Source organism: Salvelinus sp. IW2-2015, linkage group LG11 (genome assembly GCF_002910315.2).
Source record: "Salvelinus sp. IW2-2015 linkage group LG11, ASM291031v2, whole genome shotgun sequence".
NCBI classification, from domain to species: Eukaryota; Metazoa; Chordata; class Actinopteri; order Salmoniformes; family Salmonidae; genus Salvelinus; species Salvelinus sp. IW2-2015.
The window spans coordinates 40,309,331-40,325,679 of record NC_036851.1 but is presented as its reverse complement, the minus strand read 5'-3'; the positions used below and the strand labels follow the sequence as shown (position 1 = coordinate 40,325,679).

Below are 16,349 nucleotides of genomic sequence, written 5' to 3'. Positions count from 1 at the left end.
TTTTTCAGCACTTTTGAAATGTACAGCGACAGAATTCAGAACATGGGCTGTTCTTACAATATTCTCCCTGTACACCAAGTCAGAACCGTAGGATGAATTATCATGAATTTTTTTATTTAACTTGGCAAGTCAGTTAAGAACAAATTCTTATTTACAATGATGGCCTATCAGGGAACAGTGAGTTGACTGCCTTGTTCAGGGGCAGAACGACACATTTTTACCTTGTCAGCTTGGGGATTCAATCCAGCAACCTTTCGGTTACTGGCTCAACGCTCTAACCACTAGGCTACCTTCCACCCCAAAAACAAATAAATAAATTGGGCATATAAGCAGACAATGAAAGCGCTTACAATAGTCAATGATTACATTTCTCTAAAACAGGCTATAGGCTACATGTGCACCACCAAGTCAGAAAAGTAGGTGAAATTAAGTGTGGAAAAGGGACTAAATCATTAGGGTGAGGCACATGGTCTACTAACAGCTTACTACAGCTTAATACACTTAGTATTACTTTCTTGGCTGCAGTATACATATCTCCTGGCATATTACATAATTTATGCAGCAGCATACAAAACATTTTTGGACTTACCTTGTTGTGCTGTGCTCACTTGAACAGGAAGGTGGTGCGGCGGTCCATCGTGAGAAAATGTTGTCATTAAAGTCTGGCTTTGTCTGGATTTATGGTGCTTCCAAGACAACTGAAAACTCAGAAAAGAACAAGGTCGAATCTTGATGACGTCAGTGATCTTCAGGTCGGAGCTCTAGAAAGAGGCCCGAGTTCCCGACTTGCAATTCCGAGTTGGATGACCATTCAAAAGGTATTTTCTCAGTTGGAGCTAGTTTTTTTCAGAGTTCCCAGTTGGCTTGAACTGTCATATTTCCCAGTTCCGAGTTTCCAGTTGTTTTGAGCACGGCAGAAGTCATGCTGGATTGACATCATGGCCAATGTTGAATGATTATCCTTTTAATCTTGGAAAAGAGACCATTAAACCCAGACTAGGGACCACACACCCACTCCACTGAATAGCAGGCTAGTGATTGCTTTGCAATGCTTGCAGTTAGCCACTGATTCCTTCCAAACCACTCATTGTTGGATTTGCGATTTCCAACTTGTTGTGTAATGTTTATGTCYAATAGTCGATGAGCACCGATTCGTTTTATCTGTAATTTCTCTTTATTATTTATCTTCATATGACAAGGATTAAAAAGGATTTGCCAGTAGATTGTCGACTTGATTCATGATGATGACTGCTAGCTTGCTAGCTAAGATTTTGCAAGTGCGATGTTGAGATGCTCGGTCCAATCAAAGCTACTGTAGATATAACATGAATTGACATCATTTTATCTGTGGCCAATGACCTTGAGCCTTCTTTATACAGGCACTTCTAATGTAACTCTATGGCAGCACCCAAGGGCCTTCAATTTAGGGTGATTAGTGTCCCCATGAGTGACAGAACACAGAGCCAATCACGGCACAACTAGAGAACATTACCAACCCCTACGGTCTGTATTTTCCACTGGCTGCCCCATCACCACAGAAAGCACTGAGCTAGGCTGAAACACCTACATTTTGGAGCTGCCTTACTCAAGAAAACAAAAAAGAGACCTAGTTTGTATGCAGCTTTATTAAGTAAATTATTATTTATAGTATTTTACATTGTTTGCAAACTGATATGTGACACGTATTAATGCCAAAATAACATGCAAAACAGGCAATGACAGGTTGCCACTGAGAATAACTATCTTGTTTCAGTGCCATATCAGAACAATTCAGCGTGCAGTGTGCTGCAGTGTTACTTTTGCATGCCCGCTATTTACCCGAGGGAGTCAGGGGGAGGGTAACCTACCCGAGGGAGTCAGGGGGAGGGTAACCTACCCGAGGGAGTCAGGGGGAGGGTAACCTCCCGCGGGGAGTCAGGGGGAGGGTAACCTACCCGAGGGAGTCAGGGGGAGGGTAACCTACCCGAGGGAGTCAGGGAGAGTGTAACCTACCTGAGGGAGTAGGTTACACTACCTGAGGGAGTCAGGGGGAGGGTAACCTACCTGTGGGAGTCAGGGGGAAGGTAACCTACCTGAGGGGAGGCTATATTGTGTCGACACAGTCCGGGAAAATCGTGCAGTCTGCCGTTGGAGGTAGGGAAACGGGGTCCGATACATGGTAAACCATGAATTTAAAATTTAAAAAAACTTACCCTGAGCATACTTACCTGTACTGGTCTGTGTTGGGGGTGTGCTGGAAACAGTCATGTGTTGGTGGAGTAACAAGGGGCTCCCCCTAATCTGTGACACTTACAGTAATTGTCAGACGCCTTAATACAGTGCTCATATTGGTATTTTTGGAGGGTGAATTTAGTTTGGGTTTTGCTCAAATCTGGTAAATATTGTATGTGATTGAATGTATCTGAATTTTGGTTAATCTGCATTTCCATCCTTAACCCCTCTGAACACAACGAGTGTCTGAAATGTGATAGGCTGAAGTATCATATGGACAGGAAGCGACCTGACTCATGTCATCCTCTCCATCCTGCTGTGTGTGCACATCTACACTGGTGCACCTGTTTATGGATAAGTGGCAGCATACAGTCCATGTACCGGTATGTGACCTGTAGACTGTCTGACTGCTGCAGGAGAATGCAGGCCTCTCTGCCCCCCTCACAGTAGCACTGACTACAACACAGAACCTGGATACAAGAGCAAAAATATCAATGTCTGTGACTACCTGTAGTCAATAACACCCAGTGTTGCCAAAGGTTGAAGTCCATTTATTCTGCTTGGTTTTTCTTTTTACAGAAGAGAGMATTTCATACAGAGCAAAAAAAGCATAGGACGTTGTATTTACTGTACCTCAAGGGTTTTATAGAGGGGCTTATAAAAGAGGGGGAGCCACCCCTTTTTCCTAAAAGCCACCCCCCTCCTCCTTATCTGATCCACCATCCTGACCGCTGAGCTCTCGTGTGCAGCGAAACAGAATGYAAACTGGCAAGATCAGAATGATCGAATGGCGCTAATCCCCCTTCCCATTTTAGTTTGAAAATAAATTGTCATCAAAGTTATGGCATCCACACCATTTACATCTTAACTGCTCAGAGGTCATTGAACTAAAAAGCAAGAATGTGTCTACAACACTGCACATTGAAGGGGAGGCTGAATAAGTTTAATTTAAACTGGGAAATTAAATAACAGGTAAATGTGGGCAGATGGGGATATTTGAGTAGCATTTAAGAAATCTATATTTTCCATTTTTACGATCTGTTGCCAACAACGTAAACATTTTAAAGTTTAAATATATTTTGTAGCATGAAGCAACATGTATGGGCAATATAAATATGAATACTCCTGCTATAAGAAAGGTTTGGGGTTTGTCTTTGCAAAAAGAGGAAAAGTCTATTACATTTTCAGACTTTTCCCAAGCTTTTTTGATGCATCTAGCATCTAGCTAATAAGCATATTTTAATGTTAGAGGCAAGATTCATTTCACAAAGGAAAATTTAATATTGTTGTATATTGGTGAATTTGTGTTATTTTTCTTTAAGATACTACTCTTTTGATCTTAATTTCAATGAATGTTGCTTAATTTACTATTTGCGTTGTTGCATGGTAGCATTGTGTTAATATGCTATACATTTATTGATATCATTTTGAAATGTCCGTATTTGTTGATTTTGATCTGACCGTTATGGAATGACACAGCTGAAAGAATAAATACACAGTAGATTTTGTGTTTACTACGAGAACAAAATCAGAAAAATACTCAGGAGTATGCCACCAGACCCCTCCAAAATAAAACTACTAACACAGTAACAGATGTTATGGATACGCATGCTCAGTAACTTGATATGTAATAAACAAAGCACATTATGGGACAAAGAGGGTATTTGTGTGAGACATAGCTACAGACAGCCAGTGGTGTAGTTTCAGTGTGCCTGTAGAAGACTGTACAACCCATCCGGCTAGGCTGAGTTTGCTAGTTTGTCAGGGATTGAGCAGTATATGTGGTACGTATCGGTCTAGAAAAAAGAAACAGTTTCACTTTAGACCTTTAAATCTACAGTGCTGTAAAACTAATCCTCTGGGAATAGGCATATTTTATGGATGTAACACATATCTGAAACTGAAAGTCACACACATAACACAGTTGGTGATTCTAAACTTACTGTGTAGTTTTCAAATGACTGTCCATTCTCTTCAATAGGGCCTGTACAACACAGAGAGAGCCTGAGTGAGAATGTGTGTGCGTGCCTCCAGTTGTTGTTGTGGTTGTGTTTCTTTGCTGTGCTTAATGTCACTTTACACTTTTCCTCCAGAGTCAAACCAACCTGAAGACGTACAGCTCTGTTTCAAACACTTTCAAGATGCTCAGACTTATACATACAACAAAACATGTGTTACTTATAATACATGCTTACTGATATGACTACATCCAGAACTAAATCCAGGCATAAACAACTTTATGTCCTATAAAAAGCAGTATATATTATGAATCCAATGATTTGGTATTGGGACCAACCTGAAGGTGTAGATGTGCGTGGTGCAGTGATCAGGCTATAGATCCCTGCAATCCCTGAATCGACCTGGAGGACAGAGATCCTTATTATCCCTCTCTGTCTGTCTGTGTAAACAAGTATGTATCTATATCCAATGTGATTATCTGTGCTGTACTTACATCTTCATGTGCAGATACCTGCACAGGACCTTCACATCACAGACAGATAAAGCCACAAGTAAGAGGTTGTGTGTATGCGCAAGGGTGGGAAGAGGAGCATGGGTTTATACAAGGGTGGGAAGAGGAGCATGGGTTTATACAAGGGTGGGGAGAGGAGCATGGGTTTATACAAGGGTGGGGAGAGGAGCATGGGTTTATACAAGGGTGGGGAGAGGAGCATGGGTTTAAAGGGTTTATACAAGGTGGGGAAGAGGAGCATGGGTTTTACAAGGTGGGAGAGGAGCATGGTTTTTATACAAGGGTGGGAGAGGAGCATGGGTTTATACACGGGTGGGGAGAGGAGCATGGGTTTAATACAGGGTGGGAAGAGGAGCATGGGTTTTATACAAGGATGGGGAGAGGAGCATGGGTTTATACAAGGGGTGGGAAGAGGAGCATGGGTTTATACAAGGGTAGGAGAGGAGCATGGGTTTATACAAGGGTGGGGAGAGGAGCATGGGTTTATACAAGGGTGGGAAGAGGAGCATGGGTTTATACAAGGGTGGAGAGGGAGCATGGGTTTATACAAGGGTGGGGAGAGGAGCATGGGTTTTACACGGGTGGGGGAGGAGCATGGTTTTACACGGGTGGGAAGAGGAGCATGGGTTTATACAAGGGTGGGGAGAGGAGCATGGGTTTATACAAGGTGGGAAGAGGAGCATGGGTTTATACAAGGGTAGGAGAGAGAGCATGGGTTTATACAAGGTGGGGAGAGGAGCATGGGTTTATACACGGGTGGGAAGAGGAGCATGGGTTTATACAAGGGTGGGGAGAGGAGCATGGGTTTATACACGGGTGGGAAGAGGAGCATGGGTTTATACACGGGTGGGGAGAGGAGCATGGGTTTATACACGGGTGGGGAGAGGAGCATGGGTTTATACACGGGTGCGTGGGGGGGAGGGGGTATTGGGTCCATGTGTATATTGCATGTGTGTTACTTTGCCAAATTTGCCCCAGTGCATTAGTAACAGCAGAACAGAAGTGAAAGTAACATGTAATAATGTCACTTCACACTTCTCCTCCTTACTCAAACCATCCTGTAGACCAGGGGTTTCAAACTCATTCCATGAAGGGCCTAGTGTCTGAGGATTTTTGTTTTTGCCGTTCAATTAAGACCTAAACAACCAGGTGAGGGGACTTCCTTACTAATTAGTGACCTTAATTCATCAATTATGTGAAGTGAGAAGCGAAAACCTGCAGACACCCTGTGCTGTAGACTTACAGCTCTTACAGCTCTTTTCTCATGCTACCCAGATGCTCTGACTGACACATTATTTTCTGCTTTAAGTTAATACAGTTGACATTGAGTGTGGTTATTCCAAGGATGCCGAAATCACATCTCAGGTCGGGAAGATAGGGACAGAAGACATTTTGTTATGAACAGAATGGACTCACCTGAGGGCAAAAACGTGGACGGTACAGAGGTGATCAGACTGTATATCCCAGCATCCCCAGAATCCACCATGGCTGCACTACTCATGGCTCCCAACACCAAATCATCTACAACAGAAACAAAATGAAAATGTAATTACAATGTGTTTGTACATGCATGTGTGTAGTTGTGTTAGTAGTGTGGTGGTGTTTTATGTATTGTGTTTGCAACATACATTGGTTGTCATCATCCTGTCTGGCTGTAGGTCTAGAGGAAAAGAAAAGGACAACAAAAAGGTTGTGGTAAGACCTCGTCATGACAACACACAACTAAAGGTTGATAGAAACTGCATCATACTGTAAAATATCCAAAACAAGGGGAATACTTACCTCTGAGAATGTTTTTTCTCTGAAAAACAAATTAGGCTTAATTAATTATATTGAATATAGCCTGATCTATACAATATGACCAAAAGGAGTTGATAGATTACCCATGTCAAATGCACTTTCATTAATGTGAGGAAGGTAAATGTGTTAATTATTTGTTATTTAGAATCAGAAGTACTTACTGGTGCTCCTGCAGAGACAGAAAGCGGTCAGTCCCACCAGGAACACGCCCACTCCAGAAACCACACCCACTGCTCCCTGCCAAACCTGCCCCGCTGTTTGGGAACAGTAGGAGAGGTCATTAGCCAGTGTCAGTACATCAATACTAGGTTTTAAAGACCACATTATTATTTGTCTGATACATTTTTTGTTTTCATATGTATTTTAAAAGAAAGGTAGTCAGCTAGAGAAGGATGCATACGCAGAATACTTTCTGTGGAGCTTTTTCCTGTGCACATGCAAGAGAGAGAGCATATACCTGTACATATACAGTATTTCCACACTGAGGTTGGAATAATACTGTGAAATTGTGAAAAATGTGGATAATGCACTTTTAGTGTTTGAAAAGACTGCCTCAAATTTCACCTTGTTTAGCTAGGTGGGTTTTTGGACTGCCTGGTGACATCACCAGGCGGTGTAAGTTTAATAGACTAATAAAAAGGAGAGTTTGCCCTCTCCCTGCCAGTAAGAGCTCCTCCCTCAGACCACTCCCAGACAATCCTAGCAAAATTCTTGCTTGAGAAATTTTGCTAAGAAGCTATTTTGGTTTATTTCTGACAATTTTAATATAAAAAAAATCAGTAAGGTACTTAATTGTTACCCAGAAATTATTTGAGATTGAGATTTTTTTTTAACTGCTGCATTGGACCTTAAATGCTTAACACCCAACACAAATCAGTATAGAGTTATAACATGTTCACATCTTCTATAATGTGACAAATTGTTTGAGAAAAGTTAAACCACTAAACAAAAATATAGTGGCCATACTCACCTTCAGTTGGACTCAGTGTGGTGTCAGTAGTCAAAGTTGAACGAACAGTCGAACCTGGCGCAATGCAAAGTCATTGGATCTGATTATACAATAATAAAGGTATCTAACAGGGATGATTTAATCAATCAAATCAATCTCTTTTTGTGATGAGGCAAATTTGTGATGGAAAATCAAATCAAATCAAATCAAGTTTATTTTATATAGCCCTTCGTACATCAGCTAATATCTCGAAGTGCTGTACAGACACCCAGCCTAAAACCCCAAACAGCAAGCAATGCAGGTGTAGAAGCACGGTGGCTAGGAAAAACTCCCTAGAAAGGCCAAAACCTAGGAAGAAACCTAGAGAGGAACCAGGCTATGAGGGGTGGCCAGTCCTCTTCTGGCTGTGCTGGGTGGAGATAAAGCTAGTCTATTTGTTTCAGTTCTATCTACTAACTGGATAAAGATGTCCAACACACCTGATGTAGGAGTCACTGCTGTGCTGGGGGTCAAAGGAGAGGTCAAACCTGGGGAGAAGAGAGAAGTCATATTACACAAGCAGCTATTAATATATCTATTACTCTAGTAAACCAGTTGGAGTTTTATTGAATTAATGTGTACAAAAGTATTGTAATTGCAAGCTAAGCTAAACTTAGGACCTACTTACTGGTAGTTGGTCTCACTGTGATGTCAGGGGTCAAAGTAGAAGCAACAGTTGAACATGCTGGGAAGCAATATGATTACACAATAATAAAGGTATTCAGTATTTATTTATGCAATACAAACAGTGTAGTTATGCCCTCCGCAAGGCAATCAAACAGGCAAAACGTCAGTATGGAGACAAAGTGGAGTCGCAATTCAACAGCTCAGACACGAGACGTATGGGGCAGGATCTACAGACAATCACGGACTACAAAAGGAAAACCAGCCACGTCTTGCTTCCGGACAAGCTAAACATCTTCTTCGCCCGCTTTGAGGAGAACACAGTACCACCGACGCGGCCCGCTACCAAGGACTATGGGCTTTCCTTCTCTGTGGCCGACGTGAGTAAGATGTTTAAGCGTGTTAACCCTCGCAAGGTAGCCGGCCCAGACGGCATCCCTAGCCGCGTCCTCAGAGCATGCGCGTGTTTACGGACATATTCAATCTCTCTCTATCCCAGTCTGCTGTCCCCACATGCTTCAAGATGGCCACCATTGTTCCTGTACCCAAGAAAGCAAAGGTAACTGAACTAAATGACTATTGCCCCATAGCACTCACTTCTGTTAAAATTACGTGGTTTGAGAGACTAGTCAAGGATCATATCACCTCTACCTTACCTAACACACTAGACCCACTTCACTTTGCTTACCGCCCCAAGTAGGCTTGATTACCAACAATGACGAGAAAGCCTACTCTGGGAGTGTGGTGACAGGAAAATAACCTTTCACTCAACGTCAACAAAACAAAGGAGATGACCCTCCTATCCACATCGACGGGACCTCAGTGGAGAAGGTGGAAAGCTCTCCAGAGGGTGGTGCGRTCTGCCTAACGCATCACTGGGGGCAAACTACCTGCCCTCCAGGACACCTACAGTACCCGATGTCACAAGATGTTCAAAAAGATCATCAAGGACAACAACCACCCGAGCCATATCAAGAAGCTGATTAAACAGCATGGTCATTACACAGATGCACCTTGTGCTGGGGACAATAAAAGGCTACTCTAAAATGTGCAGTTTTGTCACACAACACAATGCCACAAATGTCTCTAAGTTTTGAGGGAGTTTGCAGAGAATCTAATGTTAATTTCTCTACCATAAGCCGACTCCAACGTCGTTTTAGAGAATGTGACAGTACGTCCAACCGGCCTCACAACCGCAGACCATGTGTATGGCGTTCTGTGGGTGAGCGGTTTGCTGATGTCAATGTTGTGAACAGAGTGCCCCATGGTGGCAGTCGGGTTATGGTATTTTTTTATGGTATCTGTGACCAACAGACGCATATCTGTATTCCCAGTCATGTGAAATCCATAGATTAGGGCCTGATGAATTTATCTATTTCAATTGACTGATGTCCTTATATGAACTGTAATTGTTGCATGTTGCATTTATATTTTTGTTCAGTATAAAATCGGAAATCAGAAATATTCTTTGCAAGCCCACTCCAGAAGCCACAGCTACTGCTGCCTGCCATAATTACACGGCTGTTTGGTGACATTGGATGAGGTCATTAGCTTGTGTTCCCAGGGTCAATACTACATCTCATGATTTGATCTCAGAAAATGTGGCATTACATGTCTCGATTGTCTCATTTGTGTGAGAAAAAAACAGTTAGGTACCTAGAGAAGGATACATACCTGTAACGCTTTCTTGACTGTTTGAAAAAAACTCACTTTCTGTGTAGCTTTGACCTCCTGTGCACATGCCAGAGAGAGACAGCTTATTAACAGTTAACACAGAACACAACTTAGAATACTATGCAAAATCTAGCGGCCATACTTACCTTCAGTTGAAATCTTTGCAGTGTCAGTGGTCAAAGTAGAACGAACAGTCCAACCTGGTGCACAGAAAAGTCATTGGATCTAATTATACAAGAATAAAGGTATCTAACTGGGAGCTCGATGATTAGTTGATTAATTTAATAATCTGTGTAGTGCTATGGCAAATAAACATAACGTGCACCCAGGGGGGGCCCCARGACCGAGTTTGGGAAACCATGATCTAGATAAAGATGTCCAACACACCTGATGTAGGATTCACTGCTGTGCTGGGGGTCAAAGGAGAGGTCAATCCTTGTGAGAAGAGAGAACTCATATTATACAAGAGCAAATGTACATGTGTTAATGTCTAAGGTTATTCATTACGCAGAAAGAGAGAATTACACTGTACATTCCCTACAAATCAGATGTAAAAGAAAAAAAAATCTGAAATGAAATTAYAAGCATCTATAAATAGGTATATTACTGCAAAGCCAGTCCGAGCATTAGTAAATAAATATGAGAAAAATATTTCCATTGCAAACAAAGTTACACTTTTTGGAGGGTCTAAGTAGAACTATCAGTCAAACCTGCTGGGAAGCAATAAAAGTTAATTCTGTATCTGATTACCAAAGAATAAAGGTATTAACAACACAACTCAGTCAGTAGAAAGATGGCATGTTATTGTTAAAACCTAGATCCTTGAATGAATGTATAATTGGAAACTATTTGAAAAGGTGGTCTGTTGTAGGACTCACTGTTCTGCTCAGAAGCAAAGTAGAGCAGAAACCCACTCTGCTACAAAATAACATCAGCTATTATACTGTATCTTGCTACTGAAACCCACTCTGCTACAAAATAACATCAGCTATTATACTGTATCTTGCTACTGAAACCCACTCTGCTACAAAATAACATCAGCTATTATACTGTATCTTGCTACTGAAACCCACTCTGCTAAAAATAACATCAGCTATTATACTGTATCTTGCTACTGAAACCCACTCTGCTATAAATAACATCAGCTATATATACTGTATCTTGCTACTTAAAACCCACTCTGCTACAAAAATAACATCAGCTATTATACTGTATCTTGCTACTGAAACCCACTCTGCTACAAAATAACATCAGCTATTATACTGTATCTTGCTACTGAAACCCACTCTGCTATAAAATAACAGCAGAGCCTCAATAAAAAAAWATATATTTTTAGGCCTACCTGCTGTAATAGTTGTTGGATCACTGATGTGAACTTCCACCAGATCTAAGAGTATTTGAGATTTACATAAATGTGTTTTTTAGTTTGTGGGTCAGAATGAATACATTAATACTAAGAAGATTGTAAATTCAAAGGGAAGTCAGATCATGAWGACCTGCAGCACTGATAGATTTGTTTAGATCATGACTCACCTGTAAAGCTGTACCCATCACTACGTGGAGAGAGAGAGTTTGGTCCTAAGCTCACTCTGTAGTCACAGCTCACCTCCTTACTCCTCACTGACTGTAGATGTCTGATCAGATCGTCTTCGGTCACAGAGAATGTACAGTACCATTGTTTGGCTTTTCGGGATTTCTTTTTCCATATCCGTGTTTTCAAGAATGGCTTATTCTTCTCTCCAACATACAGGTTACAGTTGGTGTCGTTACCAGCAGGTCCAGGAATCAAACAGGTGATGATGAAATCCTCCTCATTACGACTGGTAGTAATCACTGGTTTCTGAACTGTGAAGTAGAACACACTACTATGCATATCATTCTGTTTATTATTGTATAAGTTCCATTTTCACAACAAAAAGTAAAATGCAGATTTTTATAAAACATTATGGATCTATGGTTTCTATAAAAATCTGGGGAAAAAATTWAAATTAAAAAATATATAAAAATTGTTCCTTCATTTTCCTTTTTAAACCTCAGAAAAAGTTATTTTTTAAAAGCTTAAATTTACATTATCTCAACATTAAATTACTTCACCAATYAGAGCAGTTAGAAGAGCTTGCCATGGTGAGGGCAAGCTATAGTTGTTTACATGTGCGATGGTCAGACAAGTGTAGGGCACGAGATGTGGCTGAAATTTTGCGGGTGTGGAGAGAACAAGAGAGGGTGGCTTGAAGCGCTGGGCGTCTTGTTATGACATGCATTATCTGAATTAGGTCAACATAATTATACCTACCGAGGAGCGGCTTCTATTGAGGAACTTTGAATGTCTTTGAACTTCTGAGTTGACTTAATATTGGACCAGAGCTAGCTATCTAACAAGCATGTGTGTGCAGAGCGGCACCAGAATTGAAAACACATCTAACCTTTTTGTAGTTAATAAATCCAGTGTGAAACATGATAACTATAGTATCCATAATTAGCATTGAAAAAGTGAGGGCTTTTTTATTTTTCAAATTTTTAATTTCACCTTTATTTAACCAGGTAAGCTAGTTGAGAACAAGTTCTCATTTACAATAAGCGCCTTGTTGCGTTTTTTTGTGGGACTGAAAAAAATGCCTGGAACGTAAAATAATGTTATTAACCGGTTCCATTACTTTCAGCGTAACATTTCTGTTCCGGAACAGTAAAGATCACTTTCATTCCCAGTTCTGAATTCTGTTCCTCAAAAATTGTTGTTCTTTTCCAGTTCTGTTCACTGAACCAGTTCTAACCCCTGATACATACCCATTAATGTGTTATGGCTAAAATGTCACATTTGTATTCATTCTTAGTCACATTGAAGCTACAGAGTATTCTTATGGTTGACTTCCACGTCATCCATATGGCCTGAGCCTCTTTGTAAGGCTGAGGCAGTCTCCAGTGTACAGGTTACAGCTGCTACCATCACAGACTCAGGAAGTACACAGATGATGGGGATGTCATGATAACACTCTTCATTGACACCAATCTCTGGTTTCTTTAGTTCACCTGAGAGGAGAAAGCAGCAATATTCTGTCTATACAGTAGCATAAAAAGAATAATACACACCTCTTTATAAATGACTGAAATAATGAGAAATGTATTGTTTTATGGTGCCAGCAGAAGATGTTTAAAAAAGTAATTCTGGTTACAATTAGCCAATCAGATCAGTGTATTCATTTAAATAATAATCTCGTACCCAGACTCGTAAGAGACAGGTTCAATGTATGTCGATGGAAAGTGTGTCTCTTCTGGGATCTCTTCAGCAGGTGAACCTTGACCTACCTACTATAAACCACCTGCTTACCTTGAAAAGTGACTGAGACAATGTCACTGAGAAGAGATGGGTTAGACCTCCCTGCAGCATAGTAGATACAGCTCACTTTGAGCTCAGTAGGCAGATCATGACCTGCCCAATATTTGTACAATACTTGCACAATCCAGGTATGGAAAGCTCTTATAGACTTACCCAGAGAGACTCACAGCTGTAATCGCTGTTGACTCAAGAGGATGAATACTTATCTAATCAAGTTAGTGTTTTAAATTGAATTAATTGTTTACAAATATTCAAATTTTTATTCCACTTTAACATTAGAGTATTTTGTGTAGATTGTTGCCAAAAAATGCCAATTAAATCAATTTTAATCCCACTTTGTAAAACAACTAAATGTGGAATTGGTTAAGGAGAGGGAATACTTTCTGAAAGCACTGTATATGAGTTTGAAAGAAAAAAACTATAAAATTCTATTCAAAATCAAATCAGAAAAAAATAACTATTAAGTCACTGTTGTCTGTTAGATAGTAACAGAGTTTCTAAAATATGTATTTGAGGTTAACACGGTAATTAGAGAGACAGAGTTGCATTTGATTTACATTGGAAAAAGATAACTTTGATTGATGGTACTGTGTAATATTATTTAGTAAAAATAGTTAACTAAATTGTAAAAACTGAAAATAATAGCAGTTTAAATCATAATAATGATACTGACCTTGGGCTTTGATGTATTGAAAGGTATCTAGAAATAATACAATTTGTCATTATCATGCACATTTTGCCATTCTAAAAAATGAGAAGACATGAGACTGGCACAAGTCGGTAAAGTTGAATAGCTTGAAATAAACGTGTAAATCTCATTCCACGGAGGGCAGAGTGTCTGCAGGGTTTTCGCTCCACCGTTGTACTTGATTGATGAATTAAGGTCACTAATTAGTAGGAACTCCCCTCACCTGGTTGACTAGGTCTTTAATTGAAAGGAAAAAACAAAAGACCCGTAGACACTCGGCCATCTGTGGAATGAGTTTGACACCCCTGCTGTAAATGCATTCATGGCCATGTTATMAAGCAGTGGTTATTCTTATCTGAACAAAATGTAAAATACTGATCTAGAAAAATAAATCAGTAGGATGATCAATGAAATAAGACATACTTATTATAGCCATGAGATTCAGAAATGTCAAGCGTTCCTAAAGTAAAAGATTAAAAGAAAGTAAAAGATGAAAAGAAAGAAACCTCTAGCAAAAACAGATAATGTAATTTGGATCAAAGGAATTACTCACATAGAAGGACGATGACCAAAAACAGATGACCAGCTGCCATATCAGGGATGAACAATGAAATTATACAGAGGGCTTCAGACTGTAAGTATGATCTCACAGGATAGGGTGTATGTGACTGAGACAGTGGGAGTGTTTGAATAGAGAAGTAGATGTGGAGCATGTGCACAGGAAACCCACAGAGAGCAGAAACCAGGCTCATACAGCAAGTGTGGCATCTGAACAATCAGAATAATGTCTCAGTCATATACACTGTGAACAAAACATTAAGAACAGCTGCTCTTTCCATGACATAGACTGACCAGGTGAATGCTATGATCCCTTATTGATGTCACTTGTTAAATACAGTACAATTCAATTGTAGACAATTCAATTGTAGATGAAAGGGAGGAAAAGGTTAAAGAAGGGTTTTTAAACTCAGTTTTTCACAATTCCTGACATTTAATCCTAGTAAAAATTCCCTGTTTTAGGTCAGTTAGGATCCCCACTTTATTTTAAGAATGTAAAATGTCAGAATAATAGTAGAGAGAATGATTTATTTCAGCTTTTATTTCTTTCATCACATTCCCAGTGGGTCAGAAGTTTACATACACTCAATTATTATTTGGTAGCATTGCCTTTAAATTGTTTTACTTGGGTCAAACGTTTTGGGTAGCCTTCCACAAGCTTCCCACAATAAGTTGGGTGAATTTTGGCCCATTCCTCCTGACAGAGCTGGTGTAACTGAGTCAGGTTTGTAGGCCTCCTTGCTCGCACACACTTTATCAATTCTGCCCACAAATGTTCTATAGGATTGAGGTCAGGGCTTTGTGATGGCCACTCCAATACCTTGACTTTCTTGTCCTTAAGCCATTGTGCCACAACGTTGGAAGAATGCTTGGGGTCATTGTCCATTTGGAAGACCCAATTGCAACCAAGCTTTAACTTCCTGACTGATGTCTTGAGATGTTGATTCAATATATCGACAGAATTTTCCTACCTCATGATGCCATCTATTTTGTGAAGTGCACCAGTCCCTCCTGCAGCAAAATACCCCCACAACATGATGCTAACACCCCCGTGCTTCACGGTTGGGATGGTGTTCTTCGGCTTGCAAGTCTCCCCTTTTTTCCTCCAAACATAATGGTCATTATGGCCAACAGTTCTATTTTTGTTTCATCAGACCAGAGGACATTTCTCCAAAAAGTAGCATCTTTGTCCCATGTGCAGTTGAAAATCATTGTCTGGCTTTTTTATGGCGGTTTTGGAGCAGTGGCTTCTTCCTTGCTGAGCTGCCTTTCAGGTTATGTCGATATAGGACTCGTTTAACTGTGGATATAGATACCTTTGTACCTGTTTCCTCCAGCATCTTCACAAGGTCCTTTGCTGTTGTTCTGTGATCGATTTGCACTTTTCGCACCAAAGTACGTTCATCTCCAGGAGACAGAGCTCTCTCCTTCTTGAGCGATATGACGGCTGCGTGGTCCCATGGTGTTTATACTTGCGTACTATTGTTTGTAGAGATGAATGTGGTACCTTCGGGCATTTGTAAATTGCTCCCAAGGATGAACCAGATTTGTGGAGGTCTAAATTTTTTTATGAGGTCTTGGCTGATTTATTTTGTTTTCCCATGATGTCAAGCAAAGAGGCACTGAGTTTGAAGGTAGGCCTTGAAATACATCCACAGATACACCCTCCAATTGACTCAAATGATGTCAATTAGCCTATCAGAAGCTTCTAAAGCCATGACATAATTTTCTGGAATTTTCCAAGCTGTTTAAAGGCACAGCCAACTTAGTGTATATAAACTTCTGACCCACTGGAATTGTGATACAGTGAATTATGAGTGAAATAATCTGTCTTTAAACAATAGTTGGAAAAATTACTTGTGTCATGCACAAAGTAGATGTCCTAACCGACTTGCCAAAACTATAGTTTGTGAACAAGAAATTTGTGGAGGTGTTGAAAATTGAGTTTCAATGACTCCAACCTAAGTGTATGTAAACTTCAGACTTCAACTGTAAGTATTCA

At 40.3% G+C, this 16,349-nt stretch overlaps 1 protein-coding gene across 2 annotated transcripts; it reads right to left on the bottom strand.

The window, feature by feature from the left end:
- Window positions 1–2,747: 2,747 nt before the first annotated feature.
- LOC111970392 (uncharacterized) lies at window positions 2,748–14,414 on the bottom strand. 2 transcript variants are annotated; one of them, XM_023997101.1, is made up of 18 exons: window positions 14,343–14,414; window positions 13,775–13,801; window positions 11,301–11,612; window positions 11,110–11,154; window positions 10,155–10,202; window positions 9,914–9,967; window positions 9,768–9,824; window positions 8,098–8,154; window positions 7,910–7,957; window positions 7,452–7,505; window positions 6,643–6,735; window positions 6,464–6,482; window positions 6,310–6,341; window positions 6,098–6,202; window positions 4,664–4,692; window positions 4,508–4,571; window positions 4,155–4,195; window positions 2,748–4,007 (listed from the first exon to the last, which is right to left on the bottom strand). In XM_023997101.1, exons 1-18 carry the CDS (start codon window positions 14,380–14,382, stop codon window positions 3,951–3,953), a joined length of 1,182 nt encoding a protein of 393 aa, XP_023852869.1. In that variant the 5' UTR covers window positions 14,383–14,414; the 3' UTR covers window positions 2,748–3,950. The 2 variants fall into 2 exon arrangements, with proteins under 2 accessions (XP_023852869.1, XP_023852870.1); XM_023997102.1 differs by having other exon boundaries at window positions 8,098–8,112.
- Window positions 14,415–16,349: the final 1,935 nt, after the last annotated feature.

Excerpts from the sequence above, each read along its gene's own strand:
- LOC111970392 (XM_023997101.1), bottom strand. The coding sequence starts at position 14,382 with ATGGCAGCTGGTCATCTGTTTTTGGTCATCGTCCTTCTAT. Across the intron at positions 4,196-4,507 it reads ACGCACATCTACACCTTCAG|GCCCTATTGAAGAGAATGGA; the intron begins GTTGGTCCCAAT and ends TGTGTTGTACAG. Across the intron at positions 4,008-4,154 it reads AGTCATTTGAAAACTACACA|ACCGATACGTACCACATATA; the intron begins GTAAGTTTAGAA and ends TCTTTTTTCTAG.